At 37.8% G+C, this 19,579-nt stretch overlaps 2 protein-coding genes across 2 annotated transcripts in view; both read left to right on the forward strand.

Moving 5' to 3' along the window:
- The first annotated feature begins 180 nt into the window (after positions 1-180).
- Positions 181-8,846, forward strand: fibp (fibroblast growth factor (acidic) intracellular binding protein). The gene is made up of 11 exons (XM_015387077.1): positions 181-530; positions 612-696; positions 4,100-4,298; positions 4,400-4,526; positions 4,772-4,872; positions 6,529-6,662; positions 7,128-7,236; positions 7,349-7,412; positions 7,510-7,596; positions 8,053-8,150; positions 8,559-8,846. The coding sequence occupies exons 2-11, from the start codon at positions 612-614 to the stop codon at positions 8,626-8,628; spliced, it is 1,074 nt and encodes a 357-aa protein (XP_015242563.1). The 5' UTR covers positions 181-530; the 3' UTR covers positions 8,629-8,846.
- Positions 8,847-12,624: 3,778 nt separating this feature from the next.
- The window catches only part of efemp2 (EGF containing fibulin-like extracellular matrix protein 2), an 18,642-nt gene continuing 11,687 nt past the window's right edge, over positions 12,625-19,579 (forward strand). Inside the window, exon 1 of the mRNA XM_015387073.1 lies at positions 12,625-12,797. The gene's annotated coding sequence lies outside the window, so the exon portion shown is untranslated. The remainder of the gene's footprint in view (positions 12,798-19,579) is intronic.

A 19,579-nucleotide genomic window follows, 5' to 3' on the forward strand; every position in this document is an offset into this window, starting at 1 on the left:
ACTGTGTGGATCTCCTGTTTCCAGCCACTGTACAGTTTTTACAAAAATAAAATGTTAATCTAAACGTGCTTAAAAAAACCTAACTACTTTCCTTACTTCACTTCTTGTGTTGTTTTTATTCCATATTTTAAAAGATTTAACGCCGACCTTTAGCGTGACGTCACATATCCGGAAGTGTGTGCTGCTGTGTGGGTGACTGCGGTTGTTGACACTGCTCACCTACAGAGATGGCTCCTCTTGCCGTCTAACATTTATTCTTGCTTTAATGGCAAAAAGATAACCTTAAATTGTGTATTTGTAACCGTGTCGCCATGCTAAACCAGTCCTAATACACCGTTTGGTCATAGGGTGATCCGTTTGCTGTCGCTAACGGCTGCGCACGTTGCTAATAGAGAAGCTAACCTTGAAGGAATTTAGCAAATGAGTACAATTGGTTGATTCCTACTTGCAGTATGAAGGTTTCCCACTGAAGACGCGCATTGAATAAAAACTAAGCTGATCAAGAAGGTGTGGATATCGCCGAAATCAAGGTATGACATAATTTTAGGTCTTTTGAACCCAGCCGGGAGACAGTTTCTTGTCTTAAAGTGAAATTGTTTTTCTTTCTGCAGATGTCCGTAGAGTTAGATGTGTTTGTAGGTAACACCACCATCATGGATGAGGAGGTTTACCAGCTTTGGCTGGATGGATACACAGGTACGAACAGACTGCTAAATAGAACAATCCAAAACATGGTTGGGGAAATGACTCTAATGCATCAGTGAAAAGAGCAGCATTTGTTTTTATTAACAAATACTAAATGTAAAGATCATCTGTCTCTTAGAAACAGTAATGCTAAAAACTACAGAAAGCTATATATAGGCCATGTTTTAATCACATTTAAACACTTCACAGAAACTCTACTAAAAAGTATAGTTGGCTTCAGTAATTACTCCTTAATTATATAAATATTGAGCACTAATGCAGCCTGTTAATGTATAGCAATTGCTTTTTAAGAAAAATAATTTTTGCATCTTTTTAAATAATTTTTTAAAGATAAATATAACAAACACCATATTTTTTTCTTTTAGATTTTTCATTATCTGTGATCTTCATAGTAAAAAAAAAAGCTTTCACACCACACATCATAAAATTCCAATTTGCTAGAAATGTCATTTTAAAGACCTTCACCAGAAAGACAGATCCATTTTATTTATAGAAATATATACTTAATCAGTTTTATACACATATTATACAGATTTTAATTTATTATTTATATTTTTTTAGGAAAGAGTTATAGAACCATGCAGTAAGATTCAGTTGATTATTTAATTAAGCAAAACAATAATAATAAAAAAAATGTAGTTGAAACCACATGTTTTTAAGGCTGATCTTCATACTTATGTTAACATGAGCCTAGCTGATCTCCGATATGTGCTGCTGATATTTTTGATGATTTTGACATGACAAAATAAAAGCAAATGTTACAGTCTTAATTTAAGCACATAAATAAATAAATAAATAAATAAATAAATAAATAAATAAATAAATAAATAAAAGATTAACAAAGAATAGCATCTGCTTCTCTTGATCTCAAGGCATGGCTTTTGAATGCACCAAATCGGCCAACCAGGGCTGCAACTAACCATTATTTTGCATATCAACTAATCTGTCAATTAGTTTTTTGACAAATATAATAAAATAGCAAAAGGTTCATTAAAGAAGACTTTTTAAGAAATAAAACCTAGTAAAACTAAAAAATATCCACTTGAGGACTTCTGGATAGAGAATATTGATGGACGAAAATGATTTGTTTCATATCAAAATTTTTTTACAATCTTGGTATAATTACTGATCTGAGGGGGTCAGTCTTTCAGCTGAAGGCATGTTTTAGAGTCTCTATACTCCAGTTATCGATTATTCGATCACTAAATTAGTTGACAATTATTTCAATAATCTATTAATCTGATTAATTGTTTCAGCCCTACGGCCAACGCTTGCGCATGTCGGCCTATATAAGAAAAAAGGGTTAATAGTGGCCAAATATATCAGTTAGATGATGTACCGATCAATATGAATTTATAAGCTTCAGATGTACTCATTAAATCATAAGAGTTCATTTGAGGCACATCTATAAATGTATCTTAAGGCAAAACCACAAATAAAATCTCTGGCTCGTGGGAATGTCCAGAAACAGACATCATTGTGCTCTGGAAAGACACAAGGTATTTGTCACCAAGAGGAACTTAGTTAGTGTAAAATATTAGTTTGGACCCAGAAACAAAACATCCAAAGTGAGCCAAGTCCTGTGCAAACACGAGCTGAAAGGTCACTCAGAGGAGGAAGAAGCCATTGTTTAAAAAAAAAAAAAAAAAAAACAGATTACAGTTGAGACATATCCTCTGATCTGATGAAACTATAACAGATGTGTTTTAGACCCCATGACTGTCATTAGATATGGAGAAAGATGATTTTGCAAGCCTGAGAACACAACACCAGCTGTGAAGTAGTGGGGGACACACATCACTTTGTCTGGTTAACAAACTAAAGGAGAGACAAAATCAACTTTTTCAAGCCTCTGGATATGTTATTTATACGACTACGTAGTGAAATGGGCGGCATCCAGACGGGAGTGGCAGCTTCGCTTTGAAGGCAGATGTTCTTTTTCGGGGGTTGGAAGAAAACAATGGTGTTTTATACCAAATTAATACCCACATAGTTCTAAAGGCATTATGTCAAGTTGTATGTGCCTATAGGTGACTCTGAAAGGCTTTAAAAAATGCATGGGCCAGGACATTTAAAGGCAGTTCCTTGAGCGTTGGGTTTGCCACACCATGTGCAAAGGCTTTGGTCCTCCTCTGCTATCCAGGGAGAGTGGTGGCCTATTGATTAGGGCATAGAGCTTGGAATCCTGAGGTTCTGACTTTGAGCTCCACTCCCACAGACTGCCACTCTGGGTCCCTGAGCAAAGACCCTTAACCCCACACTGCTCCCCGCGCGCCGCACAATGGTAGCCCACTGCTCCTGAAGGGGATGGGTTAAATTCAGAGAGTTCATTTAGCTGCTCTGTATTTGTGACAGTGTAATGACAATAAAAGCTGGGGGAAAAAAATCCTCAGCTGTTTATTAATCACACCTGTAACCTTTTTTCCCCTTCCTCTTGTCTGTCAATAAAGCCAAAACAGTCTAAAAAAAAGTCTAACAAATAATGAGATATTTTGAATTAATGTTTTAAAAACTCTTGCATATAATTCTGACTGTAGCATTTAGAAATTGATTCAATGTATAACTTAGTGTGTATGTAAACAGGTTTTAACTGTACATCTGAGTTCTGTCCTAATTCTATTACAGTATGATCAGATTACCTACATTACCTAAATTATTTTTTGAGTTGATGACTTTGCAGTTATCCCTCTTTCTAAGCAGGTTTTTGTAGACTGTGGAAAGGAACAACTTCATTTTAACAGAAATCAACCTGCAGAAAACAAAGTAAAAAAAACACTGAGCAAACACAAGTATAAACTTAGAGGACTAAAACAGAAAGTCGCTTCATATTCATCCTTATAATTAACACGTCACCAATGTAATGCCTTTTTTTTGTCCCTTCAGGACAAAAAAAAAAGTGGTCATAAAAGCCGGATGTTAATTTTCAGATAAACAAAGAGCTTTAAAGGAGTATTACTCAATTTCCAGGAACAAGCAATCTAAAAGATAAAGTATCTGTCACAAGTAAAAAGAAAAACAAAAAACACAAGGAATGTAATGTTTTTTCCTCCAAACCCTGCATGTTAGGATCAACATCGCTGCTTGTTATTTACAGCCTTGAGTGGATCAGGGGTTCAGTATACAATTACAAAAATGTCTTCTAGTAAACTTTAATGATTCCACATTACTAGTGACAAACTGTTGTGTAATTGTGACCCACTTTTAAGCCTTAATAGTTACATGATCTGCTTAATACTAACTGGATGACTGACCTTTTGTTGCAGGTGTACAGTTGTCAATCTGTGCAGATCTGGTTTTAAGTTTGGCTTGATTTGATCCTCAGACTGATCGATAATAAATTTGTATCAGAAAAGGACCCACTGCATTTTAACGAGGCTTGGACTTTATCCAACAGTGAACGATGCAGTAAAAGCACGTGTGGATGCAGGCGTGCTGGATGAGTGTGAGGCAACTGAAGATGTTCTCCTCAGCGACACCATGGATCAGTACAGGACTTTCCAGATGTGTGAACGTCTGCTTCAGAGTCCGGCCAAACTGGCAAACCAGCTGCTCTTCCAGATCACTCCTCACAGACAAGCTATGCTTATAGAGAGGTGATGCTGCTATTCACACTCATTTAGTTCCCAATTTAATTTATGTTTTATTTGAGAATTAAGCCTATGAACTTTTATCTGACCTTCTTTGTGTTCTTTAGATATTATGCCTTTGATGATCCGTTTGTACGTGAGGTTTTAGGAAAGAAACTCTCTAAAGGAACAAAGAAAGACTTGGATGATATCAGCGCCAAGACCGGCGTGACACTAAAAAGCTGCAGACGACAGGTAAACTCAGCCTAAAAGTGACTCAGTGACCAGTCTGTGCAGGTCGTTCTTTATGACTTTATTCTGGCTGTAAAACTCAGTGTTTTAAGGTAGAACAAAAATCTCATTCTACTCTCTCTTTTTTGTTTTGTGTAAAGTCATTTCAACATTTCAACAGAGCAGAATTTATTGGCTTTGGTTGGCTTGTTGCTCAAGTCACGCTGTTGTAATTAAGTAAGTGTCCTGCGTCATCTGCTGTATTTCAGTTTGACAACTTCAAGCGTGTTTTCAAAGTTGTTGAAGAGCTAAAGGGACCCCTGGTGGAGAACATTCGTCAGCATTTCCTTCTCTCTGACAAGCTTGCAAGGTATTAAGTGAGGAACAGCAGAGTGTTATCATATAGTTTGGTTTTATGTGACAGATCAACACATAGATTTTCCCTCTTGGATTGGCCTCATATTTATCTCCATCCACTCACAAAGTCAGATTTCACCATCTTTTTTTATGAGGGACATGGTGCCTTCAGAGTGTCGCCGATTGCTTGTACACCAAAAAGCAAACAATTTCCAGGGTCTGCTGCCTCTCCTACATGGCTGGTGGTCACTTTTAATGGTGCTTTTAATCAATCTCTATTAACTGTAGATTTCTTCCTGCTGTTCAATTCAGTTTGTTTATATAGCACCAATTTACAACACGTCATCTCAAGGCACTTTACAATTCAACCAGATCATACAGTCAAATTAAAGGTTTCTATCCAAGTAAAACCATTTGATTGCATCACTCATTGACTAGAAGCCAATCCCTCACACTAAGCACGCTTGTAGCGACAGTAGAGAGGAAAAACTCAGTTTTAACAGGAAAAAAACTCCAGCAGAACCAGGCTCAGTGTGAGTGGCCATCTGCCAAAGCGAACTGGGGTTCAAGGAAACAGAAGCAGAGATACAGTAAGAAGCAGAGATACAAAAGGCAACTGTTTTTTGTTGTTGTTGTTGTTGTTTTTTTGGGTTTATATGGCACTAGTGGCACATTTTTATGGACAGTAGGCTGACAGGAAAGGGGGTATGAGAGAGGGGGAGACACATGCAGGAAAGGACCAGACGTTGGATTTGAACCCGGGTCACCCGAGTCGAGGACAATCCGGATTAGAGATTGAACTAACAACTAACAAACTAACTAAAAAAAGTGGGAGAATAGAGATAGAATGAAGCAGAATGATGAAAAAGGGGTTCCTATGTCCTCCAGAAGTCTAAACCTATTGCAGCAGAACTATAGAGATAGCTTAGGAAAACCTGAACCACTCTACCTATAAGCTTTATCAAAAAAGGAAAGTTTTAAGCCTACCCTTAAAAGTAGACAGGGTGTCTGCCTCACAGACAAAACTGGTAGTTGGTTCCACAGGAGAGAAGTATGATAACTAAAAGATCTGCCTCCCATTCTACTTTTTGAAATTCTAGGAACCACTAGTAAACCTGCTGATTGAGAGCAAAGTGCTCTGTTAAGAACATAATGAACAATCAGATCTTTGATATAAGATGGAGCTTGGCCATTTAAGGCTTTATATGTGAGCTTCAATACTGTTTCAATTTTGTTAGATGAAAGATTGTTTGGGATATTGTTTCATATGTTAACATTAATTTAATCGCCTCCACAGCTTTAATTCTAAGCTGTGTGGTGTGTTATGAATTGAATATATAAATAAACTGAATTGAATTGTTCCTTTTTATTTTTGGCATGATGTTAGTTTTCAGAGGTGTTCTCTAACATTCTTTTACCCAGAGATATCAGAGTAATTATGGCTGATTAAAAATGCATTCTCACTTCTTGAACTTTTATTTTCTTAATTTTTGGAAACACTGTGTATCATTTTTCTTCCACTTTATAGTTATGAACTAGTTGTTTTAATTTTTTTTTTAATCTTAAAGTTTGTGGTGCTCATAACTAAAATGGGGAAATATTTTTTAGGTGTGAATATTGTTTTTTATTCCAACACTTAGGAAACTAGAGCTGTTCCTTTTTTTTTCAGGGATTATGCTGCCATTGTTTTCTTTGCCAACAACCGCTTTGAGACGGGGAAAAAAAAGCTGCAGTATCTCACCTTCCAGGACTTTGCTTTCTGTGCTGGGCAGCTTATCAACAACTGGACGGTTGGGGCCGTTGGTGAGGGATTTTGCTTGTTTCCTTTGGCTCCTTTACTCACCTTAAACCTAAACTCCACATACATCATGTTTAACTGTTGCATAGCTCGTTAATCAAATGTCACATCGTAATTCGTCAGGATTTAATGTTTATACAACTCTGAAATATTAACCCTGCATATCCAAGAAAAACTACCATGTGATATAAACATTTTAAATCGTGCAACTTAGTTTTAAGTTGAAAATAGATTTTGTTCTCAAAAAGAAGTGGCTTACCATGTGGGCTGGCTCCCTAAAATAACAGTTTAACTTGTGTTCTTTCAGTGAGATGCAGTGACCACCAGAGGTCCTTCAAGTTTTACTTGTCCCACTATGAGTTATTTCTAATTCTGAGTGTTTTCAATTAGGAGGAGCAGTTTGATAAAAGTTATAAGATCATAGATAATAGGATTTCCTATTAATTGATTCACTCAAATGCTCTTTGTAGACAACATGGTGGAAGACATGGACGTGGATCTCGATAAAGAGTTTTTACAGGAGCTGAAAGAGCTGAAAATTTTGATCACAGACAAAGATCTGCTGGATCAACACAAAAGGTAAAAGAAAACCCCACGTCAGTGTTCGCAGATGGCAGAGAAAATCTCTGGATTTCTCATAGAGGTTAAAGGGCACGCTTTTATTGAATTTCTTTCTTTTCTCTGCTCTCAGTCTGGTCTGCACAGCTCTTAGAGGAAAAACTAAAGCTTTGCCTGAGATGGAAGCTAATTTTAAAGTAAGAAACACCCCCTGGTTTAACATGTGATCTATCATTAACTTTTACAATGAGAGGAGATGAAGGGATTTCAGCATTGTCTCTCTTTTCATTACAGAATCTGTCCAGAGGTCTCGTCAACATTGCCACAAAGTTAACAAATACCAAAGATGTCCGAGATTTCTTCATTGATCTTGTTGAGAAGGTCAGTGTAAACTGATCTGCATCTTAGATCATCATCCTTAGAGATAGGCCGATACATTGACATACCGTTATTTTTGGCTTTTTAGCATTTTTTTTCTTGTATCGGTATCGGCCGGTACATGCATGCAAATGCAGATTCATTAGTGCATTCAGTAGCCAGGCCTTGACATCGTGTTAAGTCCATACCTGGCATTCCCTCACACTTGAAATTGAGACTCCATAATTTTTATTAAATCACTGTATCATTTTAATTAAGCAAATAGAGGAAGATTAAAGCAATATTGGCTTCAAGAGTCAGCCCAAAAATATCCCCAGCATATATCAGGGATCAGTTAGACCGATGTCAAAATAATAAATATTGGCATCGGCCTCAGAAAGCCTGTATCGGTCGATCTCTAATCATAGATCTTTCTGCCTGTAAGGCTGCATGACCTTCTACCTTCTTTTTCTTATCAAGTTTATCGAGCCGTGCCGTTCAGACCGATGGACATCTGCTGACTTAAAACTCTACCTCACCCATTACACCAACTCTGCACACATTCTGGACACGTTCAAGTGAGTTAATGTGGTTATATTAAAGAGTGTTTGGCATCAGAGTTTCCTCTTGATTCATGCTAAAAATTCAGCCAGGAAATGCAGTATTCGTCAGCTGAATGTTCTGCACAGGTAGTAATTCTTAAAGGTAACATCTCTGTTATGCCAAGGCTTACATGTAGTTTCTCAAACTGTAGTTGCCTTGTTTCTAATGTAAACTTTCAGGAATGTGATTTAGAGTTTACACAGCCCTGCACCGCTTCAAGCCTTAACAAAGAGATATTCATAAATAGAACCAAGGACCCCCTGGAATAACTCAGGGGACCCTGATTGCCTCATTTACACTCTTTGCACAGATTTCATGAATCCTGTTTGCCAGCTGTGATTGTGCATCATTTAGCCACTGATTGCTTGTTCTCTGCCCCTCAGACATCAGGCTGTATGGGACAGATACATGGGCGTGATCAAAAGCTGCATCTTCAAAATGTATCACGACTAAGGCGTTACCCTGGCAGCCTGCCCTCTCCTCTCTCCACTTTTTTTTCCTTTTGGTTCCCAATTTGTCTGCCTCATTACTAAAGCTGTTATTCTCTCTCTTTAGTTCTGCTTTCTCGTTTCATTTTGGCTTTTTTTCTTTCCTTGTTGCATTATCCCGTCTCCCAATGTTCAGTTTTTGTAAAGTTGGTTTATTAATAAAATGAAAGTTTTGCCACTGGAGTGTTGTTCTGTTTTATATTTAATTTTAACTCATCTTTGTGTTTTATTGCAGCTATAAATGGCTGGTTTTCCCATTGAACCCAGCACAGACATGGGATTTATAATTTTGTGGATTTTGGATGAAAAAAAATGCAGGCAAAGAAAAATACAAGGAAATAAATCACGATAAAGCAATGGCAACAGATTTTTTTTTTTTTTTTTTTTAAACCCAGCATTGAGAGCATCTATAAGCACTGTGCAAAACACAAAATAAATCTAAGTCTAAGTCTAGGCACTGCTCTAAGTTTAAACCATTGTTTTAATTTTTGGTAGGTGGGATAAAAACATCTCATTTAGGATGTCTGTGTGTGGCCATGGGGGGGCGTCCGGTTTGGTACAGTTAGTTTAGATTGGGTGCTGGGTTGGTGTTCTGTCTTTTAAAGAACATCCCTCGTAATGACAGCTGCCACGTTTGCACCCCCACACGCAAACAGCAAATAAAAGACCTGAAGCAATGAAAACCCATAACACTGGAGTTACATAAAGAAACAAGAAAAAAAGGTATACTTCATGAAGAAACATTGCAGTTAGCCTTAAATACTTAGATTTGAATAAATGTAGGTAACTTTAGCCCCTTTTAATTCAGCAAAGCTTCTGTTTTTTATTTATAATGAGCATGTATGGTCTTTTAGAAGTTTTTATCATCTTATTCCTTTCTCAGATAATGACAAATGTGAAGGAATATTATCAATAAGGGAACCTGCGAAGCAAAATTCTCTTATTCCCTATTTTTGTAATCTCATCTGGGTCATTACTGAAAACCCATCCTGCTAATTTTTTTAAGCAATATGTAGTTTGTTGGTGTCTGGAGGTTTCAAAAATCTCCTGACGTCATGATGTCACCTAGCAACTGTAGCCAAGCCAACAGGTCCCTTTACCTGGCAACCCGGACAAAAATAAAAATACATGCAAAAATATTACGTTACTTTACTGTTGAATCTTACACAGACGTAATTATTCAAATAAAATACACAACTAAACACTAACATTAATACATGCCACAAAATATGCATATAATTCACTTTCACTAAACTAGAGAAGACTGAGAGCTAGTTGTTAGCATGATGCTAATTTGCATAGAAATTGCATTGATGGTACAGATATTTGGGACTTATTTTCTTTAATATTCTTCTGACCTCAAATCTAAAATGACCCCTTGAAAGTCTCTCTTTTTCTATCTCCGACAAAAGCTTTCTTTGCCTTTTTTGCCAGCTAAGCTATTTCACAAACCCCCTAAAGTGTAAAAAAAAAAAAAATCTATAATCAACTGAGGGTTGTAAGGCCTGCGGCTACTACAGCCTATAGCTTTATATTAGGCTAAAGCTGTTTGTCTTACCGTTGGAATGAGAACAGAGCCATGATACCTCCTCTGGGTTGCTGGCACAGAAACTTGCAAGCATGGTTTTTCTGACTACAGCCAGTACCGTAGGTGAAGAAGAGAGACCATCAATCATCTAGCAAACACATAGTGACCTAATGGAGGATATGTTTAGGTAAAAATGTAAATGTTGCTTTAAATGTTATGTGTTAGACCAACATATATTAATGCATTAAGTAACAAAGAAATACATGTCCATCCTCCATACATGGTTTTGGGTAACAAAACAAACTGTGAAAAACATTCAGGGATTTGAATAGTTCTGTGACAACCTGCAGCTGAATTAGTTTTTATTTAGACAATTGATTATTAAAATAAATGTATTTATTAATTCGACAGCACTTACTGTTCTCACTGTTCAAACCTTGTTTTAAAGAATTTACTGGTCCTCGAAGACGTAGTTTTTAAGGCTAAAAGCTGAAATCCTAATTGCCAGTGGATTCCTGCAAACTGGCCTTTAAGCTAGACAGCATGGATGGGACAAGGGTTTTTCTTTTAGATATTGTTTTAAGTGTCTCCCCTGATCAATAAAATTATAAATAAAAAAGTATGGAGCACTTTGGAATTCATAAGCTGAAAAATGAGATCCACTGCAGATTTACAATCCAGCTAAGACATAACCATCTATTGTTGCTATACAAGCACACCCAATGGAAGGAAACAAGCACACCCAAAAGAAAGCTTTGACCTGGCAGTTCAAGAGTGACTTTCTGTTGGCTGGGACAGTGTCCAAGCGATGATACAACTTAGGGAGAGGAAAAAAGAATCCACCAGCAGGAAAGACATACTTAAGAGCAACATTTTGATGCCTTCACAAAGCAGGTTTAACGAAAGGAGAGCAAAAAAGCAAGAGAAAATATCTGCAACAAGCATTGCATCCCAGCATCAAAACCAAAAGCTGAAGGAGATCAGAGTGTATTTGAAAGGAAACGTGTTAACTACATGCACTGCAAGTTTAGATTCATGATAGACATCCATCCAATCTGGCTGCCAAAGAACAGCATTAGTCAGAGAAACTGTAAATAGACCTACTGTGGTTCAGGAGGAGTTCCAGAGATCAAGAGCTTAGGTCATAAAATCCGTTGACATGAACACTTTTACCTTTATACTTCACAAACCTGCCTTTTATTTAAACAGCTTCTGTTACAGATTTGCCACAAGGCACGTAGGAGACAACAGTGATCCTCCATCATAGGGGTGACTTTACACACAGCGGATTGATAGCATATGTTTTATGACCCAGTCAAAGTCTAGATCTAGATCAATTTAGAAATCTGCTGCGATACGTAAAAAAAAAATGTTTACAGATTCTCTCCTTCTACTATTTCAGTTTCTATGAAGTACTGACTCGGTGTACATGGCACACTTTTCATACTTTTGTATTTGCTAGAGAAAAAACTGGAAACGATGGTTTCCTTCCAGTTCACAGCTACACACCACTTTGTGTTGGTATTTCACATACAAATGTGTTACTCTTTTTGGTTTTATCTAAAAAAGGTTGAGGGATTTAAACAGTTCTGTGAAGATTTTGCAATTCAATTTGTTTTTATTCAGATAATCGATGGATCTCTTAAAAAATATCCTCCATTAAACAAGACTTTTGCCTTAAGAACACTTTTTCCTGTATACAGGACAAAACCTTCTGTTTTTTACCTCAAAGCTGACTCATAAGGACTACCTATGGTTAAGCAATATCCCGACTTGTTTGCATCACATAATAACACACATTTTGCAAGACACCAAGCTGATCCCCAAAGCAAAAATCCATTAGTCATGTACAAACAAGAAAGAAGCATGCTTATAGTTTCCTGTATTCCGTGTTTGGGATAATGAGAAATTTATACGCAAGTTGAAGCTTAAAGGTTTTCCTGAGTAGTTCTTTGGAAAGTCGCTCTCTTCCTTGCTCTGATTTTTGTCCACATTCCATTAACTTTTTTCTCCCCCTGCTATAAATATCCCTCATGTCAGATTGGAAGAGAGTAAGGGCTTAAAGTCGCTCTACAGTTGGGAAAAGGGAAAAAGATGAGGGTGGTGAGCATAGATAGATGGGGGGTAAGTGGGAGAAGGGTGGGGGAGCTTGGGGCTTTTGCGGGGGTTTGGTCTAAATGAAACCAGGTGTGTTGTGGGACCAGTAAGGGGTTAATGTGTGTGAATCTATGAGCTGTTGTGCCTGTGATTTGGACTGATTTGGAATTTTGGTATTTGGGCCGCAGACCAGGAATTTCCACCCTGGGGGGTCAGGCGGAGCGGTGGATGTTGGCAGCGCAGGGGGCCAGAGGGGGGGTAAGAATGGGCTGTCCTACTCCCGTCTCTTTCTCCCTCCCTCCCTCCTCCGCTCGTCTCCTCTCTCCCTCCCTTTGCATGTGTTCATCTGCTCCAGCTGTCGGTCTCCCCACTCACTCTTTCAGGGTCATACAGGCAGCAGTTTCAGGGATCACGTCTGAATGCCAACTCATCCGGGACGATCCGAACCAGCAGACAGACACACCGGTCAGAGGGAGGCTTAGGCAGGACCCATCGGAAACAATTCACCCGTGAGTTTTACTGACTTTCATTAATTCCTTACACACATAGAAGATAGATGTCATATCAAACCCTGAGCTGGTGGATGGTTTGGGAACTCCGCACGCTTCTTAGGAGGACATAAAGGATGTGAGATGTACCTTTTTCTCAGCTTTCTGGCACAGGCCTTACACGTCACAGTTGCACGACTGCCCCTCTGTCTGCTTCGCTCCCCCAGCTGCGCCTGGCTTCTCACTGAAGCCAAGATAACGTGGCTGTGTATTTAACTTCTTGGCTCAGGCCTTAGCAGGGGGTTAGACAGGAAGACAGACAGTGAGTCACATCACGGGGCATGTTTTACGGTGCTGTATATTGCAAAATCCTTCCATCTCATCCCAGAAACTCTTATAATCTCACCATAGATACTAGAAAAATGATGACAAAACTGTTGGGGAGAAATTTTACTTCTAGGAGTTAAACAGGTGCCGACACAGCTCTTAACTTTGACGATGGCTGACGGTTCCTTTAAAGTATGTTGCCATGAGTCTGGTGGGGTGATAGAGGTGGACCGTTTCTGTATATTTAGACAAACTGCTCGTTTATGAACAATCAAACTTTAGGAGTGACCAGCAGCTTTGAATCTCTGAAAGCTGGTATCAATTTTATTTCTGCCCACTCAGTTTTTTTAAAATGTAATCGGTCTTGTGTGTGAGGCTCAAACCTTCCCACATTTCTTTATGTTTCCTTCCCAGTAGCTAGACATTCCTGCGCACTTAATCAACTGTTATATCAGTAATTCTCCAAGCCCTCTAAAAGTTTTTCTTTGATCGTTTTTTTCCTGTCAAGTAACAATCTGTTTTTGGAGGAATTACAGACTCACAAGACTGAGCTTTAAATCATTCAGGCAAAGCATACCGTGGTATTCCCACATGAACACTAATATTTTAAACCAAAAGGTGTGACATTATCTTCTAACGGTGATTTTAAACATACTTAGGTAACTTATTATAACTGTTAGGTAACACCATGTAGGCTTGCTGTTATGTAAAGAAATGAGATTGTGATAAATTATTTTAAAAAATGTTTTCCTTTATTGTGAGATTTATCTTGCACATGCAATCTAAAAACAAATGGACATTTCCTTAGGTGTAAAAAATAAAACTAGTAAAACTAGTACTTTAATTAAGTTTGTCTTCATGCTCATGCATCATTTTTATTCTTAATTTCTGCAAATAATGACTTGGTATATTAGCCACTCCAGATCTTTTGAAGGCATCTTCTGTGCACGCCCATTTTTCAGATAACATTACAGATTTTGGAGTCTGATTCAGGTCTGGGTCATTTGGAAACTTGAACATTCCTCTGACAAAGTCATTACTTTCTTCTTTTCTTTTCGTGTACATTGTTATTATTCTGGTCAACTGAAGACTCCAGCAGTGCTTAAAGTACTGGGAAACATCTTTAATAGCTGACCCTTTGACCCTCTCCATGCACCTTGGGAGTGAGCGAAGTTGTGCCAGGAATTTTTGGATCTTAGTGCATTTTTCTGTAGAAATTGAAGGCTTGGTTTCATCTGATTATGACACATTTTCCCACATTCAGTCAGGAAGCTCAAAGTGGCTATTTTCAAAATTAAGCCAGGCTTTGTTCTTTTGAAATCATACTTAGGTCATGGTCATGTAACTTTTGGGACATAATTTCTAAGTGTGTTATAACTGTCATCAGTGTGTCACATGAGTTATAGAATGCCTAAAACCTTGTGATCAGATTCCTTTCAAGCATTTGAAACTCAGAGGATCGTGACATTGCTAGGAAATATGACTTTAAAAATGCCAGCTAACTCATGTTAGCACCGCCGCCGGAACATTGTTTGTGGAAACTTGATCACAGGTGGGATTCAACTCCTATTTAGCATAAGTTTGAAAGAGAAGGTTAATTCAGAGCAACGTCCCTGAACCTGAAGGCTGGTAGCACTAATGCAACTACATTATAGTATATTTTCCTGTTTCAGATGATTTTTTTTTAGTTGTGCAATTTCTTGTCACATTTAAGGTGGAAAATGTGAATTGTTCATTGTTTAATGCATTGTTTAACAAAGAAAGAAATTATATTTTACAGGGTTGTGTAGACATTTTTTTTTATGTCTGCTATATTCATAAAATACCTAAATCTGTTTAATTTTAAAGGCAGCTTGCTGGCTAACAGTGCACAGTAAGCCTTGATAGACCTTGATCAAATCCCAAACTAAAGATGAAACATGACATCTTAGCAATACATGTGTTTTTTAAATGGTTTTGGTAGAGCTTTTGTAACCACCAAAAGAGCGGTCAACTTGTCCTCTACTCAATTTTTGCTGGACTAATTCCTTTCTTTTCAAAGAAACAACTTTCACACAATGTTTATGTGCTGAATATAGTTTTCTATGACTGATCTTCATTTTTCCTCAGTCTAAAAGACATTTTAGATTACATTTATAAAGCTTTGAGGCATAGTGATGAAGTCTTGGTCCTGTGAAGGAAAGCAATTGTTTGTGGAGTTGTATTCATAGCTGAATATGGGCTCAGGCTGCTCCAAGCCACACCAGTCCAGCTGTCTGCACAACAACAAAGGCCTACCTTGCATTTTAATCTCTCACACTACTTCTTGATATGTGTGGGTTCTAGATGTGTTTCTAGTTGTCCATCTGGATATTTCTAAGGCTGCCCTGAGCTACCCTGGGCTGAAAATTAGTGACCCTCAAAGTTCAGAGATTATTTTAGTTTGTTAGTGTGATTAAAACAATTATTCATATAGGCAGCATTTAGCCTATATTTATGACTTAAAATAAAGTCTTTATTTAGCCTAGGAGGTTTTAATAGAGTTTCTCTTTTTGGCGTGGAGTCCGGATAATTATAGCAGGGTTACACTTTGCAATAAATTTGGTTAACTACAAGGGAACGTCTCCATGCACTAATGGGTCAAAAACCAGTACTTACTGGGGAAACCTCAGCTCTGCCTTATTAGGGTTTCTCAAAAGTAAAAAATCTCAATAAAAACATCAATCGCTTGGAAAGTTTTTTTTATAATTATGAGCTGTGGCCTCACTTGTCCAGGCTTTATTCTGAGGATTTCTCCTCTGTCTCTGAGGTAACAAACCGGTGATTCCCTAAAAATGTTGAGCTGTGCATTCTCCAGTAAGTACTAGTTACTACACATTCATTGCTGGTTAGAGGTTAGAGCAGTATGCTTGTGCTCTGAGAAGGTTGCAAGTACCCGGTTTGATCCCCACAGCCTGCACTCTGGGTCCCTGAGAAAGTCCCTTAAACCCACACTGCTCCCCGGGTGCCGCACAATGGCAGCCCACTGCTCCCCAAGGTGATGGGTCATATGCAGAGGTATATTTCCCCATTGTGGGACAATAAAGGGATTTACATTTGCAACAATAGTTAATTTCTCTTTGGTTTCCTTGGTAAGCACCCATTAGGTCCTGATTGGCTATCAAGGTGTTCTCTAGCAGTTTATCAAATCTTGTTTACCCTGTTGTTGTGTATTTCCAAGAATAAAATTGAACGCAAATTGATACCAAGCAAAAGAATTATCATAAAGGTCAGATGTTAGACATTATTCGAGAAAAATGTATAGCAAAAATGTGATTAAAAATAAAAAGATAGGCGTGCAGGTGGAGCAGTGGTTAGTGCACACGACCCATGTACAGAGGCCTTAGTCCTCGATGCTGCAGGCCCGGGTTCGAGTCTGCCCTGTGGTCCTTTGCTGCATGTCTCTCCCCCTCTATCATATCCCCTTTCCTGTCAGCCTACTGTTGAAAAAACGATCCACTAATAATGTAAAAACTCAAAAAAATAAAAAAAAAACACATTGAAGCATCTAAAAAGTTTCTGTTTTCACTCAGGAAACATTAAAGTCTGCTTATGAACCTGGGCCTGTGCCTAAAATATATTGATATGCCTGACAGTATGAATAACAACTAGATAGATTACCTAAGAAAACAGGAAATAATAAATAACATCTGTTTCCCCCTGTTTCTGTTTTATATAGAGATTTCTACATCATTAAGTCTGGGGAAACTGAATTATTTATATTGCAAGGTACACTGAGGTTTGTGTTTTTAATAGAGAGATAAAAGCATGCATATTATAAACATTATTTATCTTTTATTTTTAGATTGTAAAAAGTGTTATTTTCATCATTATTAATATTAAATACTCTTTAAAAAATGTTTGTTTGTTTTTTTGGGGGGGTAAAAGGTTTGTCCTTTCTCCAATCTAAATCCTAAAGTGCAAAATAAAACTTTTGCTTTTTATATGTAAAAAAACTCCATTTCTTACAGTATGTTGTGTCACATAGTTTTGAGGCTGACTGAGCAGCCATGGAGTCTGAACCCAAAACTGCATTAGGATGAAGCTTCTTGTTTTTTATTCTGTGGTCAACCAAAACCACCAACACAATCACAAACAATGAAGGACAAGCTGTTTATATACAAATGACACTAAATTGGATTAAACCATAATTCGGGTTGCTGCAAATCAAAACTGGAAAACACCACAACAATATTTACAAGGAATAAGTAGCAAATTAAGCAAATGCATTATTTACAATGTGAACACGAGGCTCTCCATTGTAAAAGCCAGGCCCAAATAAACTAACATTGTGTTGTTTCCTTACTTTGTTTTACATTTTTGTTTTCATTATAACCTAAAATGTATGCACCAGAGTCTTCTTCTTATAGTGCTCATAAAAAGTTACCATGTTAAAGTTTGATTTTAGATTTTGTGGTTCTTTATTAGATATATTTTGTATATCTGCTTTCGTCTCCTTAAAACCCAGTCAGACCCAGCAGATGGCCGCTCACACTGAGCCTGGTTCTGCTGGAGGTTTCTTCCTGTTAAAAGGGAGTTTTCCTCCCCACTGTCGCTACTAGCATGTTTTGTGTGAAGGATTGCCTTAGAGTCAATGAGTCGATGTAATCAACTGGTTTTCCTTAGATAGAAAATTTTGAATCAATTAGACTGTATGATCTGGTTAAATTGTAAAGTGCTTTCAGATGACGTATTGTGAATTGGCGCTATATAAATAAACTAAATTCAAAATTAAATTGAATATATTCAGAGAACCATGTGTAAGGCTAAGATAGGGTCTACTTGTGTTATTTAAAGAGAGGGCTGCAACATTCACTGTCTTCAGCAAAGAAACATATCTTCCTTTTGTAGTCTCTTTCCTAACACCTTTAGTAAAGAGAATAAATTGGGGCCTAAACCAGTTCCTTGTGGAACCTCTTAACATATTAGAGATATTGTTATCTGTAGTACCAAATTGTTCCATTCTATCACATGAAGTTCTGAACAAGTTTAGAACCATTTTTACAAATTACATGTAGGTATTTGTTTGATAAGAATATAACCTTTATTTAAAAACACAGTTAAAGCTGAACAGTGATTTTTTTAAATTGTCTGATGGGTTCATGATTGTTAGAATTTAAAACAGATTTCATACGAAAGAAGTTGCATGAGTTGCCTTCAAGTATCTTTAAATATTAATTTATATTAGGAGAATAGTAATGATTTGTGTCAAATCACAGCTAGTCAAATAGCACAGAATTTGATCATTAAAATAAAAGCAGGTGATTCCTATATTTTGAGCTGGAAGTTACAAACCTTTTCACCCTGAACAGACATTTTTAGTCATTTTCTGCACCATTACTAATCAATAATTAGTTAATTGCTGTTTTCTTGCAAACCCCAGTTTCCCATCGTCTGTGGTGGGAGCATGCGAACACCAGGTCAGAGCCACATCCTCTGACTTCCTCCTCCGCATCCTGCTAAGAGTTTTGGAGCATGGTGGCTGGAGGTTTTGGCCCCAGCTGTTCTCTCTCTCTTTTTTTTTTCCGAACCATGGGGGGTTTCCCAGAACCTGATACTCTGGGAACCACAGCAGTGGCAGGGCATCCTAGCTCAGAATCAGTGCCCACATCCTTGCAGAGGCCATAACCAGAGGTCCTCCACCCATTGATTTGAAGCCCACGCTCAGTGACCAATGGATGAGTGGACTCCAGAGTGATGGTCAGTATGTGTTGGGGTGGTTTAGCTTGCATTCTTCCTGCTTGTATGTGGCTGTCAAACCAATTCATAGAAGTCACGTACTGCGGTTGCACAATGATTTACTTTCCGGACTCTAATGCTGTTATCGTGATTTTGTTTTCCAGAGGTCAAAAATGGCCTCTGATGTCAGCGGGCGAGTATTTGAGGCCGTCAGAGTCACCCTGTTTTTCTGAACCTAAAATCCAACAATACACTGCTTCTGCTAACGTGGCCACTGGAATTCACATCCCGAGCGTGAGTCCATGCACGGAGACAGGCAGTGATTATAACCTTCCCGTCATGCATTTTAGCTGGAACTTAGTCTCTTTGTAAACAGCAGTAGAGCCTTTTAGGGTGGGAGGACTTAAATTGGGCTTTTTTTTAAACCTCTTTAGTATGCCATGGTTGGAAGGGATGATTTGTTTAGTTTTAGATTTGGTTTAAACTCAAAGCTTCTGTACAGAAATGTTCAAACTTAGGTAAGGTTAGTTCTGAACCAAAATAGAAGCCCCATCCACCAGAATATTTGATTAACAATGTAATACAAACTCACCTGCAAATTACAAGACAGTAGATCCATGGCTGTATGAAACATTAGTAATGGAAGGAACAGAATAATCATTTACAGATGAGAGCGTAAGCAAAGCTCGTGTTTCTCTTAGATGATCTTTTCAGATTAATGCAGTTAAGGATTTGTAACCCAACCGACTTTCTTTGCTTTTGTCAAGTTTCAACCACAA

This window comes from Cyprinodon variegatus, unplaced genomic scaffold (genome assembly GCF_000732505.1).
Source record: "Cyprinodon variegatus isolate N-32 unplaced genomic scaffold, C_variegatus-1.0 Scaffold385, whole genome shotgun sequence".
NCBI lineage: Eukaryota > Metazoa > Chordata > Actinopteri > Cyprinodontiformes > Cyprinodontidae > Cyprinodon > Cyprinodon variegatus.

Bases quoted from the DNA above. Each gene is read 5' to 3' on its own strand.
- fibp (XM_015387077.1), top strand. From the start codon at position 612: ATGTCCGTAGAGTTAGATGTGTTTGTAGGTAACACCACCATCATGGAT. The intron at 4,299-4,399 runs GTGATGCTGCTA...TGTGTTCTTTAG, and splicing joins CAAGCTATGCTTATAGAGAG to ATATTATGCCTTTGATGATC. The intron at 4,527-4,771 runs GTAAACTCAGCC...GCTGTATTTCAG, and splicing joins TAAAAAGCTGCAGACGACAG to TTTGACAACTTCAAGCGTGT.